General features: G+C 44.7%; 1 protein-coding gene across 1 annotated transcript in view; it reads right to left on the bottom strand.

The window, feature by feature from the left end:
- Positions 1-6,794: 6,794 nt before the first annotated feature.
- LOC116470595 (liver carboxylesterase 1-like) overlaps positions 6,795-13,978 on the bottom strand; it is a 20,733-nt gene continuing 13,549 nt past the window's right edge. The window contains exons 4-8 of the mRNA XM_058440376.1: positions 13,884-13,964; positions 13,414-13,561; positions 9,491-9,622; positions 7,438-7,510; positions 6,795-7,142 (exon numbers count right to left, since the gene is read on the bottom strand). Of these exons, the coding sequence (XP_058296359.1) occupies positions 6,959-7,142; positions 7,438-7,510; positions 9,491-9,622; positions 13,414-13,561; positions 13,884-13,964 (618 nt within the window). The 3' untranslated portion in view covers positions 6,795-6,958. The remainder of the gene's footprint in view (positions 7,143-7,437; positions 7,511-9,490; positions 9,623-13,413; positions 13,562-13,883; positions 13,965-13,978) is intronic.

Raw genomic sequence — 13,978 nt, 5'->3', positions numbered from 1 at the left:
CTGTGGCTCTGTAATCCACCTGTTAAATGGCTGCTTCAAGGTCAAGCAAAACTTGCTAAAAGGAGGGTTTGACCTTGCCTTTGCTCCTCGAGCATTTTCCAAAGAAACTCAAGGCCAACCATAGAAGAAAGAGCTTTTGTGAATGATAGAACTTATTATAGGCAGCATGCTGCCTAAAACGTACTTTGTAAAACTCTTTGGCTAAAGCCATTGATATTTATACAATTCTTACAATCACAACACAAGTCTTCAGAGGAAGGTAGCGCACAGATTTGGGTAATGACAAATAGGCACAATAAGAGAAGCAGAGACAATGAGAGGGCTAGTCATGAAAGATATGCAGATTATAACAGGCTTGATGTGCTTCTTGGTGGGGAAGTTTTATGAAACTGGCAGCGTTATGTTAATTTTTAACCTTAGCATCCCAAATGAGAAAGAGAATCCACATTCTTGGCCAGGCATGATGGCTCACGCCTGTAATCTCAGCACTTTGGGAGGCCGAGGTGGGCGGATCACGAGGTTAGGAGATCGAGACCAACCAGGCTAACATGGAGAAACCCCGTCTATACTAAAAATACAAAAAATTAGCTGAGCGTGGTGGCAGGCAGCTACTCTGGAGGCTGAGGCAGGAGAACGGCGTGAACCCGGGAGGTGGAGCTGGTAGTGAGCCCAGACCATGCCACTGCTCTCAGCCTGGGTGACAGAGCGAGACTCTGTCCCCCCCCCCAAAAAAAAAGAAATCCACTTTCTTATGCAATGGAATGCAATTTTGCAATATCTGCTCAGAGTTCTAAAACATTTCTATGGTCCAGCCTAGTTATTCACTTCTAAAAATAATCCTAAGAAAATTATTAGACATGTGGTTAGAGACTTATAAACCTTAGGCTGATCACAATGTTATTGTAGCATCAGAATGTGAGCAGCCAGGCTAAACATCTAATAGGACAAGAATATTAAAGTCTATTTCATGCAGCCATTTGATGGAATAAGGAATGCTTTGATGAGTTTGCATCAACATTCAGAAAATCCTCACAACATAGTGTTCTATGAACAAAAGCAAAATATAAAATTGATTTTTAAAGTATATGGGACATGGAAAATATTTAGATGAAAACACAAAAAATTTATACCACTTGCCTCCAGGTAGTGGAATTATGAGTGATACCTAGTTTCTTCTTTCTGTGTTTCCATATTTTTGAAACTTTCTATAATTTAACATAATAATTTTATATTCAGAAATGTTATTTTCATCAAAAAGAGTGAGACATGACAAAAGTGAAAGTTGATAAAATCTGTGTAGTCCTGGCCAAAAAAAAAAAACAACCCTGAACTCAAAGTCATGGGAAATGAGATGAAAAACAGAAGTACACTATTGCTAAAACCATCAGAAGATGGAGATGGGAACACTATATGTAGATCAGACGTAGAGCATGGGCCAAGGCCAAGTTTAAGAAAGAACAGATTCAACTCCAGTGGTCTTGGTTAAATGGTTTTATCAAGACCCTGTGAAGAAATCAGGGTTATGAGCACCTGCTCCTTCCTGTGCAAAGGAGTGTCTGGGCACCTGCTAGATCAGTGTTAGCTGGTTTTTATCATGCTTATGAAGTTCTCAATTTAAAAACCCTTCCAGCATGGTTAGAGAGAGGACATTTCCTGGCTTGCAGACTAGGCGAATGAGAGCTGGAAGAAAGAGTCCTGTGAGCCTCCCCTAGTTGGCACCCAGGAAAGGATACTCCTCTCTAGGTAAGCCCAAGCATCCCTAACCTCACGCCCACCTACACGCCTTGGGTCAGTGTTAGAAGGTCCTGCGTAGACCTTGTCCTGGCCCTGTGCTTGCACATTCCTGCACACAGTGAGATACACAAAAGCCAAGCTCAGACATTGCCATTCTCCAGACCACCTCCCTGACATCCACCCTGGCTCCTCCTTTTGGCCTTCTTGGTCTTAGACAACCCTCTGGATCCCATGCAGGGCTCCCACTCTTTCTCCAGCTCCAATACTCAACAAACTTGTTTGTAGCCAACTAGGACCTTAAAAACCTTCCACGATTCATCTTTCAGTACTTGTCGTATAGCAGCCCTATGTCCCATGATAACAGCAGGCATGGAGCCCTTGCAGCAGATGCTGTCAGTGTCTCACCCATATCCCCTCTTCCTGGGCATGTCAGAACAATTCAGATTTGGTCTTAAAGGGGAATATCCAATCACAATGGAAAACCCCTTATGCAAAGCCCAGTTACACAACAGCATCCATGTCTCATCTTATTAATAGCCAATCCTGTAATGTCAATATTTAGCTTCTTTTATTTTGTTGTTGTCAGAAATGTGACCATGGAGCATTTGTATGGGCCAGGCCTGGCTGTGGCACTCTCCACTCCCACTCAGAGGACATTGGTGATAACTTATTCATATGTTCAATCTAATTGCAACCAAGGCTGGAAAATGTAATCTGGCTGTGTACCAAGGAAAGTGGGACAGATTTTAACAGACTGCCGGCAATCCTTCTCAGAGGTAATATCCATTAAACCATGGACTTGATAGTAAGGGGTTTTTTTTCGCTAATACACAGCAAAATAAATAAACAACCATTCTATAAGTGGTTTCTAGTTTGTGCACCATCTAAAATGATCTTGCATAACTCTGGGAATAAGTGCACCACACTCCGATAAACACTAAGTTTTTGCATTTCTTTGATTCAAATCACAAAAGCCTGATTATAAACCCAGATCCTATTCATTAGGGCTACTCTATTAAGCCTTCCTTTAGCCTGTTAAGAATAAAATTGGGAAAAAGATGATTCAGAAAGCCATGTAAAAATTTAGACACAGAAAAGTGAAGATTGAATTATAATCTGGAAAGAACCCTGTGAACTCAAACTACAGATTACATTACAAGCATCCAGGTGAATAGAGTGGCCTCCATAGAGATGCACGTTCTGTGTGTTTTCTTGACCTGAGAACTAGCAATATTCCTATATGTTAATGCCCAAAGCTGTGATGACTCTTGATGGTACCGGGTATTGAGAGACGGGCAAAATTTGGAGAGGCAGAGAAGAAATTAGCATTGGAACAAGGCAGGTTCAGGGGCTTCTTGGGGAGGCCAGTTGGACTAGAAGGGTGAATGGAGGACAGAGAGCTTCAATGCCAAGCCAAGGAGAACAGACTTCATCCTCGGGCAATGAGGAGATGCTGAAAGGCTTTAATTCTGAGAATTGTACAATGAAGGGCATTTCTGAAAGTAGAGCCTGGCAGAAGCAGCCAAGCCATCTGGAGGGACCAGTGGTTACTCTCAAGGGGAACCTCCTACACACTCTTCGAGAGGGTAGAATATAAACTCCTCCTTTTCAAAGTTGCCTAAGTCCTAGCTTGTGAAAGCTTGGCTTTGGGGCTTACACAGGACTCAGCAAGCATAAATGACATAAGCTTCTCCAAAAAGCTGGACTGCACAAAGTTCTGCCCAAATCCCAGGAGCTACTGATCTCTCACATCAGTGGTGAAACTTCCTGGTTTTCTATATTCTTGCCACTAGGCACTACCACCAAAAGAGTAGTGGTAAAAATCCTTGCAAATTCAATAAGTGCCATTGGGGTATCTGGTTTGAATTTGCGTGTCTTGGTGTGCGTGCTATTGATCTGTGAAAATGATATTTTGTGGATGTGAAGACCCCTTGGAGACTGATTGGTGGGATGGAGGGGGACTGTGGACTGTACCCTCCCTGATGTGCTCCTGGCCTCCATAGAAGGACAGCTATGTGGGAAGTTTCAGAGGGGCTACAGCTTTCCCACCCCAGCTGTGACCCAGCCCAGGAAAGATTCTGGAGATTTTGTCCCTTGCATGATCATCTAAAGTGAGAACATTAAATGAGAACGGCTGACTCATTTCCTGGTGAGGACTCTCTTCCTTGTTTGCAGACTGCTGCCTCCTCACTGTGTCCTGTTCTGGAACTTCTAGCCTCTAGAACTATGCGAATGTGAATTGCAGTTGATTAAGCTGACTCATTTCCTGGTGAGGGCTCTCTTCCTTGTTTGCAGACTGCTGCCTTCTCACTGTGTCCTGTTCTGGAACTTCTAGCCTTGAGAACTATGCAAATGCGAATTTCAGTTGATTAAGCCACCCAGTCTATGGTATTTTGTTACAGAAGCCTGAGCAGACTAATACATTCTCCAAATGCCCTACACCAGTAAATTATGGCATATCCATACAATGAATGACTATACAGCAATGATGACAAACTACAGCCATATACAACAATACACGTAAATCTCATAAATGTAATTTTGAGGGAAAGAAACCAGATGCAAGAGTACATGATTCTGTTCATATAAACCACAAAACCTGGAAAAAGTAATATTGCTGCTAGATGTCAGGACTGTGGGACCATTTTGGGTAGATAGGCAAGGAGGGGAAAGTGAGCAGCGCCTGGAATTGAGCTCCATATGGCTTTTGGGATGCTGGTAATATTGTGTCTTGATCTGGGTCCTAATTACACAGTGTGATCAGTTAGTGAAATTATCAAGTCACAATATATACATAGCATGTGTGTGTTTGTGTGTGTATATGTGTATATATATATTTCTTATATGTATGTTATATTCAATAAAAAACTTAAATGTTTGTACCAGACCTTAAGAACCTGTTATCTAATACAGGAGACAAGATTGATACAGATAAAATTACTGGTGATCATATAAATTATAGTTACAGGATAGAATATAAATGATCAAATGCAGCAATGATTTTAATCAGGACTCTATCGTGTGTACTAAGAGAAATCCAAATGAAACGTACCTAAAGCATATATTGAATAAATGTACTCTCTCACATGAAAAGTTCAGGAGGTAAATAGAGCTTGAAATACAATTACATAAATGTAATTCATGAAATAGATAGATTAGATAGATAATAGATAATAGATGATAGATAATTGATAAATAGATGAGAGATAGATAATAGATAGATAGGTAGACAGACATTTTATGGCATTATCTTCCTATAAAGAGAGAAGTCTGTTTCCTACATGTCAAGGTAGATAAGCTGTCCTCCAGGCACCCACGGTGTGCTCCAGCAACCTTACGAACACCAGCCCTGCTGCCCGTGGGCTGGCCCCCTTGCCACCACTGCTCAGGGTCACACTTCCACCATGCTGTGGCTGGCCGTTCCCCTTCCTACCCATCCTTTAATTTCAGACTTGAGCTCCACCCTGTTCATGGAGCACGGCGAGCTCTTTGCAATGAATTCCCTTGTATTTTGACACAATCAAGTGGCAAGGTAGGTTTTTTTCTCCCCAGCCCTTCCCGTCGCAGGGAATAATGAGGCACACACTTGATACAAACTTTTAGCAGAGCACGCGGGGCAGGACTCAGTGGGATCTGTCCCTGCTGGGGGAAGGGAGGCTCATCTTGTAGATGCGTTACCTGGGGCAGCACCAGGTGGGGCAGCTACTCATGTGCAGGTCCTGAGCCCGCTTGGCACCCTCCCCTGCAGCTCTGCCTAGGGCGAATTTTTTTTTTTTTAGATGGAGTCTCGCTCTGTCGCCTACGCGACATGCCAGTGCAGTGGCATGATCTCCGCTCACTGCAAGCCCCGCCTCCTGGGTTCATGCAGTTCTCCTGCCTCAGCCTCCTGAGTAGCTAGGACTACAGGCGCCCACCACCATACCCAGCTAATTTTTTTGTATTTTTAGTAGAGACAGGGTTTCATTGTGTTAGCCATGATGGTCTCGATCTCCTCACCTCATCATCTGCCCACCTCGGCCTCCCAAAGTGCTGGATTACAGGCCTGAGCCACCGTGCCTGGCCCTCTCCAGTCTTACTATCTACCCCAATCTTTCTTGTCAGCTCCTGATAGACGTCCATTGGGTAGAGTCTGTGAAGGGAGTCAACTCCTCCTTGGGCCCATGGTTCCCAGAGATTTTATACTCTCACAGTGGCCCACACTTGGCCTTCAGCACTGATTAAAATTCATAGAGTATTTCTGCTCATTATGGTCACCCCATCTACTGCCTACAGGTTAGAGGTAAGCCAGCGCTCACATCCCACGTTTCCACCAAGTGCTTTTCTTCCCATCGATTTCAGGGTAATCATGTGCCTTGCAACTTCAGCTATTTGGTGCAGGAAAAGTTATGATTTTGAGGACAATCCAGTTTTCTCTTTCTGATAAGGCAGGAGTGACACTCTTTAGAGCTTTCTACATTATAGCAGAAACCAGAAATCACCCCTGAGGTTCTGAAAGACACAATATTAGGATGACCCTCTGGAGACTTACTCCAAGGTGGTCACTGTCTGCAACAGAAGTGGTCCAGGCTACAGAGGGAGTTTAGACCAGCTGTTGAAAGAGACAGCCTCAGGGAGGGGTCTAGGAGGCTAGTGTACATACTGAGGAAGGTGTTGCAAACCTGTGCAAGAGTCAATAAAGGCCATCCAACAGTGCCACAGGATCACCTCGGCACCTTTCTCTCTTCCCTGATCCAGGCAAATTCTCAGCCTGGGCCACTTCCGTTTCCATAGGCAGCTCCAAATGGAGGATAGGGATGCTGCACTCTGGCACTCCTAAATCCTATTGTTGGAAATTGTTTGGAGCTCAGAAGCATGCACTAGGCCCAGAGCTCCCCTGAGCACTGTCCACGACCCAGACCTCTGGACTCTGCTCGTCCTGAGGCCAAACCATCCCCAGCAAATCCAGCTTCCTTCTCACATTGCCTCTTTCATTGTCCTGTCTCTGCGGAGGATGGATTAATCTCCAGTACAAGACACAAGCACTGATTTTGCTTTGAAAAGATCTTTTATTGCCAAAGCTGGGGTCACAAATAAAACACTTGCTCCTTCATGACCTCTGCCCCCTGCCCTCCACCACCAGACAATTCCCCAGCCATGGTAAGATGCCTTCTGAACCTGCAATCCTTTTCGCAAAAGACCCCAGTCTTTGCTCCTCCAGGCTCCCGAGGCTGGATGGATCTTCCATTCACAGCTCAATGTGTTCCGTCTGGGGTGGCTTCTCCATTGCCTTCTTGGCAAAGAGGTTGGTCCAGAAAGCTACTTCTTTGTCCTTCAGCTTCTGGGCTTCCTGGGTGTTGGCACCAATCTGCAGGTACCCTTCCTTCTGGTTGTACTCTGGCCAGTGGGGCAGCCCTTTGCCATTGGGGTTTCTGGAAACGAAATCAAATAGAATTGCCCCAAAGCTGCTGTGTGTTCCCAACAATCTTCTGAGATGTGCGAGGATGCCCAAGTTATCTCTGTCAAGAGGTTTGTATATCTCCAGAGATGGGGAGTTCACTATCTCCAGGGGCGGCCTCTCCATTTGTAGAGAGCTCTCATTGTCAGAGTGCTATGGTCACAGGGTCAGAAGTTTGATCACTAGAACCTTAGAAGCTGTCCCTTCCCAATAGGCATGCTCCGACCCCACCCTAACCAGCCATGCTCTGTCTTTGCCAAGAGCCTCACCCATTTCGAGCAAAGTTGGCCCAGAATTTCATCACCATCTTGCTAAGTCTGATCTCCTCTTCTGAGGCACCCTCTGTGGGGAAGGAGAAAAAAAGCCTTTATTACTCAAAGTGTGGTCCATGGACCTGCAGAGTCAGCATCATGTGCGAACCTGCTAGAAATACAGTCTTGGCACATGCTCCACACCCACTGAGCTGAGGTCTGTAAATTTAGAAGATCCTGTTGGATTTGTGTGTACTTTACCTTTGAGCATGGCTGACCTAGGCCTCAGCAATGGGCATGCATCATTCCATGCGCTTTCCCCACCTCCCAGGGTTGCTCTTTCTTGGGTCTTTTCTCCCTCTCTTGCACAAACCCACAATTCATATTCTGAAATATAACAGAACTCAAGCCTCCTAAGTGTGCACAATTGGGACATGCCCAGTGGTGATGGTGTGCCCTGAGCAGCCATGGGGTGAGTCCCATGTGATCTGTAACAGCTGAGAGTTAAGGCTTAGAAGACACTGTGAAAGGATTTTTAAAAATATTGTATAATATAAACTAAAATTAAAATCCTAACACCCCAACTCACTGAACAGACCCTTTCTGGGCTAAGGGGAGCCCAGAAAAACGCTAAACTAGTTCCTGCCTGGAAACAGACAGGAGGTCAGACATGCCTCATAATACTCCCTCCCTTTTGTGGTTTAGACACCACCGGCATCAGCAATAAAATAAAGGTCATCATTCTGAGAGAACACATTCTTTGTGGCAATAAGACACCAAATTAAAAATGAGTCCTAAGGCCACGTCGGGCAAGGGTTCAGGCCTACGTCTTTACCCTTAAAGAATCCACTTTGCTCTCACTGCCACGAGGTGCTTCTCTTTCTCTAGCAGCTAAACCAGCACTGGCCTGGAGTTAAGCAAAATGAAAACAATAACAACGGCTGCAGCTGGGATACGCAGACAAACAGAACCCTGACTCGCCAGACTTAACTACCGCTTTGATTGCATAAGAGACTGATTTCAGTAACTTTCTCCAGATAAGAACATCACCAACCATGGACTGGACCTGGCCGGTGTACAGAGGCTGCTCCCTTGCTGGGCTTTGTGTCCTGAGAAGACCTTTGGATTTATAGGCCCTAATTGTAATAAATTTAAATATTAGGTCTCCACCACCAGGTGAACAAGGGCAATGTTTCATGCATGTTTGTTTAATACACATCTGTCAGGACTGTCTTCATGAATATCCATTGCTCCCCTGTAACCCGTTGAACATGTATGTTTAGCCAATCCGTTCATATAAACTTCTACCCAACCCCTTCTCGTTCGATGAGCCTGTTTCTGGGCTTGGCCAGAGGCACCTTCCCAGCTTGAGGGATGGCCACTTTGCTGACTATAAACCATATCAAAAATAAAGTCTCTCCCATTCCAAATTCATACATCCTGTGATTTCTAAATTAACAATTATTAATTGTATTAAATTTAAACTTTTATGAGGTTTTGTTAGAGACAGGAAGACAGAAACACAAACCGACACACATTAGACCTGACTCAGGGTTAACCAATTCTAACCTCACCCTCACTCACATTCTCAGCGCTCCTGGGAGAGGGAAATTGACTGATGGCTTCTCAACCTACAGCAGGGCCCTCCGTGTGTCCCACCGCCTATCTTGTTGATGATACAGCCCAGGATTCTGAATGTGGGTGGCAGAGGTCATAAGAATACACATCCTCCCTCAGGTGTATTAGAGCAGGAGGAAACTGGGGGACAACCCAATGACATTCAATCCTGTCATAGTGAATCCTGCAGGAGAGCCCCCCCACCACCTGTCTTGTTGATGTCACAGAGCATGATTCTGTGTGTCTGTGGCAGAGGGCCCATGAATACATATCTCCCCTCACATGTGTTAGAGCGGGAGGAAGCCGGCGGACAACCCAATGACATTCAACCCTGTTATACAGAATCAGGAAACCAAGACCAGGAGAGGACAAAATTGCTGAAGGCCACCACACCAAGACTGGAACCCAGGTCAGTCTCCTAACTGCAAGCTCACGGACAGCAAGGAGGAATTACCTTTTAAAAATGGGGCCCCAAGGACAGAGAAGAGCTCGTCCCCATGGTCTCCAATCACTGTCTTGGGTTTCATGTCTGATGAGAAGCTTGGACGGTACTGAAACTCATACATGTAGGTAGGTGCTCCAGCATCTGAGAAGACAAGGATTCACGCACAGTTCATGTTGCCAGACACACACCTGGAGGCTACCAAGGTCTCCAGCTCTGCAGGAAGCCTCTGGCTGTCAGCACAGTAGAGAAACAGCATTGCAAGAAAGCTCAGTGACGTGCTCCGGGCTGCATAGCTAGCTGAAGTGGAAGCGGAATTTGAGCCAGATATTTGTTCAATGAACAAATGTTTAATGAATGAATGTGGAAACCCTGGGTCCATTCATTTAAAATAACTGCCAGTGCAGGGACACTGACTCAGCCTCGTAAACCCCTTTGCCTGCTGGCACATTTTTTCACAAGACGTTTCACAAGTGTAACATCTGGTTACACTGGATATAGTTCATTGATAACAGACTCGCATTCATTCACTTGGACGCCATCTCCACCCTGACAGGTGTCTTCTGTTCTGCTTCGGTTTGAGCATTTGCAGTGTTTTTCTCACCCATCCTGAGAAGACTGAAGCAAATCCAAGTTGCTTGTATGAACGTGAGTCTATTTAAGTACAAACATATGCAGAGAGGGAAAATTTGCCTCTTGTGTCTCAGGAATTTGCAGCACTCACTGCTTTACAGCTCACTGTCCCTATGTGTCTTGCTGCCTGCCTGGCCTGGGAGTGTTAGCGTGTTAAGGCAGTAAAGTCCTGGCAGAGAAAAGAAGGGGCTGAGCAAGGGTGACCTTGCCTCTCCCCTGCCCTCTCTCCTGCTCTGTCCTCCTCTCCCACCAACAAAGCTCTCCTGTCCCAGCCCCTAGAAGATGCCAGTTTCCCAATGATTGGCTGATTAGAGCCACAGATGGCTGCCCCTTCAGGAACACCTCGTGGGCAGCCTGGTCCTGTGCCTCAGCACTTTACAGTTTCCACCTCCTATATAATTTAAAAATCATTTTGAAAATCCATTTTAAAAATCAATTTAAAACATCACTCATAACTCTACCACAGAGAATGCTTCTTTTTTATTTTAGCTTATCTCTCTTTTATGTATATAAACTTGGAATGATATTATATATGTTATTTTGTAATATACTATCATCACTTTTTAAAAACAATTTTTTTTTGTAGAGAAAGGGTCTCACTATGTTGCCCAGGCTGATCTTGAAATCCTAGGCTCTCACAATCCTCCCACCTCAGCCTCCCAAAGTGCTGAGAGTGTAGGCATGAGCCACCACCTCCAGCCATCATTTCTTAACATCCTTAAATATTCAGCCACAAAAGGATTTAACAATGGGAGCTCACGCATCCCTAACCTCATGCCCCACCTGCACATGTCATTTCAATGTGAGAATGAAGAATAATCTATTCACTCATCTTTGTCAGCCTCCTGCACTGCACTCTCAGCTCAGCAGGAAGCACGCTTGGGAAGAAGCCATCCTTCTGTGGCTCTGTAATCCACCTGTTAAATGGCTGCTTCAAGGTCAAGCAAAACTTGCTAAAAAGAGGGTTTGACCTTGCCTTTACCATTCAAACATTTTCCAAAGGAACTCAGAGCCAACTATAGAGGAAAGAGCTTTTGTGAATGAGAGAACTTATTATAGGCAACATGCTGCCCAAAACGTACTTTGTCAAACCTTTTTGGCTAAAGCCATTGATATTCATACAATTCCTTCAGTCACAACACAAGTCTTCAGAGGATAGTAGGGCACAGTTTTGGGCAATAACAAATAGACACAAGAAGAGAAGCAGAGACAATGAAAGACATGTCATGAAAGACATGCAAAAGAAAACAGGGTGATGTGCTTCTTTTTGGTGGGGCAAATTGGCAGCATTAACTTTTAACCTTAGTATCCCAAATGAGAAAGGGAATTAAGAAATCCACATTCTTATGCACTGGAATGCAAATTTGCATTATTTGCCAAGGTTCTAAAATATTTCTATGGTCCAGCCTAGTTATTCATTTCTAAAAAGAATCCTAAGAAAATTATTAGACATGTGGTTAGAGACTTATAAACATTAGGCTGAGCTCAATGTTATTGTAGCATCAGAATGTGAGCAGCCAGGCTAAACATCTAATAGGATAGAAATATTATAGTCTATTTAATACAGCGATTTCATGGAATAAGGAACGCTTTGATGAGTTTGTATCAACATTCAGAAAATCTTCACAACATAGTGTTCTATGAACAAAAGCAAAGTATGAAATTGATTTTTAAAGTATATAGGACATGAAAAATCTTTAGAAGAAAGCACAAAAACATTTATACCACTTGCCTCCAGGTGGGGGAATTAGGACTGATATCTAGTTTCTTCTTTATGTGTTTCCATATTTTTTGAAACTTTCTGCATATTAACTTTAGCATACTAACTTTATGTTCAGAAATGTTGTTTTTATCAAAAAGAGTGAGACACAACAATAAGTGAAAGTTGATAAGATCTGTGTAGTCCTGGCAAAAAAAAAAAAAAAAACCCTGAACTCAAAGTCATGGGAAATCAGATGAAAAACAGAAGTTCAGTATTGATCAAACTATCGGAAGATGGATTTGGGAACACTATATACAGATCAGACGCAGAGCATGGGGCAAAGCCAAGTTTAAGACAGAACTGATTCAACTCCAGTGGTCCTGGTTATAGGGTTTTATCAGGACCCTGTGAAGAAGTGAGAGTTATGAGCACCTACCCCTTCCTGTGCAAAGGTGTGTCTGGGCACCTGCTAGATCAGCTTTAGCTATAGCTTATGAAGTTTTAAATTTAAAAACCCTTCCAGCATGGTTAGAGAGAGGACATTTCCTGGCTTGCAGACTAGGCGAATGAGAGCTGGAAAAAAAAGAGGAGTCCTGTGAGCCTCCGCTAGTTGGCGCCCAGGAGAGGACACTCCTCTCTAGGTGAGCCCACGCATCCCTAACCTCATGCCCCACCCACACAGCCTTGGGTCAGTGGTAGAAGGTCCTGCATAGACCCTTCCCTGGCCCTGTGCTTGCGTGTTCCTGTACACACTGAGATAGACAAAAGCCAGCCTCAGACACTGCCATTCTTCAGACCACCTCCCCCACACCCACCACAGCTCTTCCTTTTGGCCTTCTTGGTCCTGGACAATCCTCTGGATCCTGTGCAGGACTCCCACTCTTTTTCCAGCTCCAATACTTAACAAGCTTGTTTGCAGCCAGCTTGGACCTTAAAAACCTTCCAAGACTCATCTTTCAATATTTGTCCTACAGCAGCCCTAGGTTCCATGATAACTCCAGGCATGGAGCCCTTGAGCAGATGCTGTCAGTGTCTCACCCATATCCCCTCTTCCTGGGCATGTCAGCCTGACTTCCACCTCGAGCATCTTTAGGTCCTGGCATGAGGCCTTTTTCTGGTCATAAGAGACTACTCTGCCCTGGTGTGCAGCAAGTCAAAGTCACACGGAATAAACAACTCCTTGCAAGAGCCTTCAACCAATGACAAGTGGAAGCTGGTGGATAAATACCCTGGCTCTCTTGCTGCTCAGATAGGATGCCCCTGAGCGCTCCAGTTGTCCACAGAGGATACTCCCTTGTCAAGGCATCATGGATTGGATTCCATCTCTTTCCTCTCTCACTTCCCCACTTCCCTACTTCCCTACTGTTGTTATCTGGGATCATTATCGTAAAAAAACCACTTGCCTCTGGATTTTTTTTCTCACAGTCTGCTACTGGCATAAACCAAAATAAGACAGCACCTCATCCCATGCCATATGGAATCAGCCTTTGAGGCCTGACCCTCGGCTTTTTCCACATCTGTCTATGCTGGGAGGTAGGTGGGTCAGATACAGAAGCTGGTGGGGTCCATATCCCTCCCGTGTTCGACCTCTAGGACTCACCTCTGTGGTTCCGGGCCACAATCACAGATGGGACACCGAACAGCACATCCCCCATTAAGTCCAGGAAGAGGTCTTTCTTTTTGACAGGGTCGTCTGTTCCTCCTAAGTACTTCTCAATGGCTTCTGGAATCAGTTCCTTAGGAATGTGCTAAAATAGATCAATAAAGTGACCACCACCCCCTGGTGAGCAATGTAGCTTCTCCAGCCCATCAGGAAGGCCTACCTCAATGGTGAAACTCACGAGTCCTGTGCAACTCCCCGCTAGGGTGGAAAGTGAAGTGGGGAAGGTGGAAAGATGGGGGAAAACCTGAGGCCCCAGTCTTCATTGCTCTATGGAAGCAATGAAGTGGCAAAAATTCATTTTTTTGGCCCCCAAAAAATTCATTTTGCCACTTAATTGCTCTATGATTTGGGCAAGTCCTTGTCCCTCTCTGGGTCTCAGCCAATTCCCATGATTCCTAGACTCTTACAACAAGGGGATAGGACTTCCACAAGAGTGACATGGCTGTCTTCTGGTTCAGTTTCCCTTCGGAGAGTGGATAGCCCATCAACTGTTAAAAAAAAA

The sequence above is a fragment of the Hylobates moloch genome, unplaced genomic scaffold, assembly GCF_009828535.3.
Source record: "Hylobates moloch isolate HMO894 unplaced genomic scaffold, HMol_V3 SCAFFOLD_6, whole genome shotgun sequence".
Taxonomy (NCBI): Eukaryota; Metazoa; Chordata; class Mammalia; order Primates; family Hylobatidae; genus Hylobates; species Hylobates moloch.
Note: the sequence above shows the minus strand (reverse complement) of the source record. Positions and strands in the feature narration are given on the sequence as shown.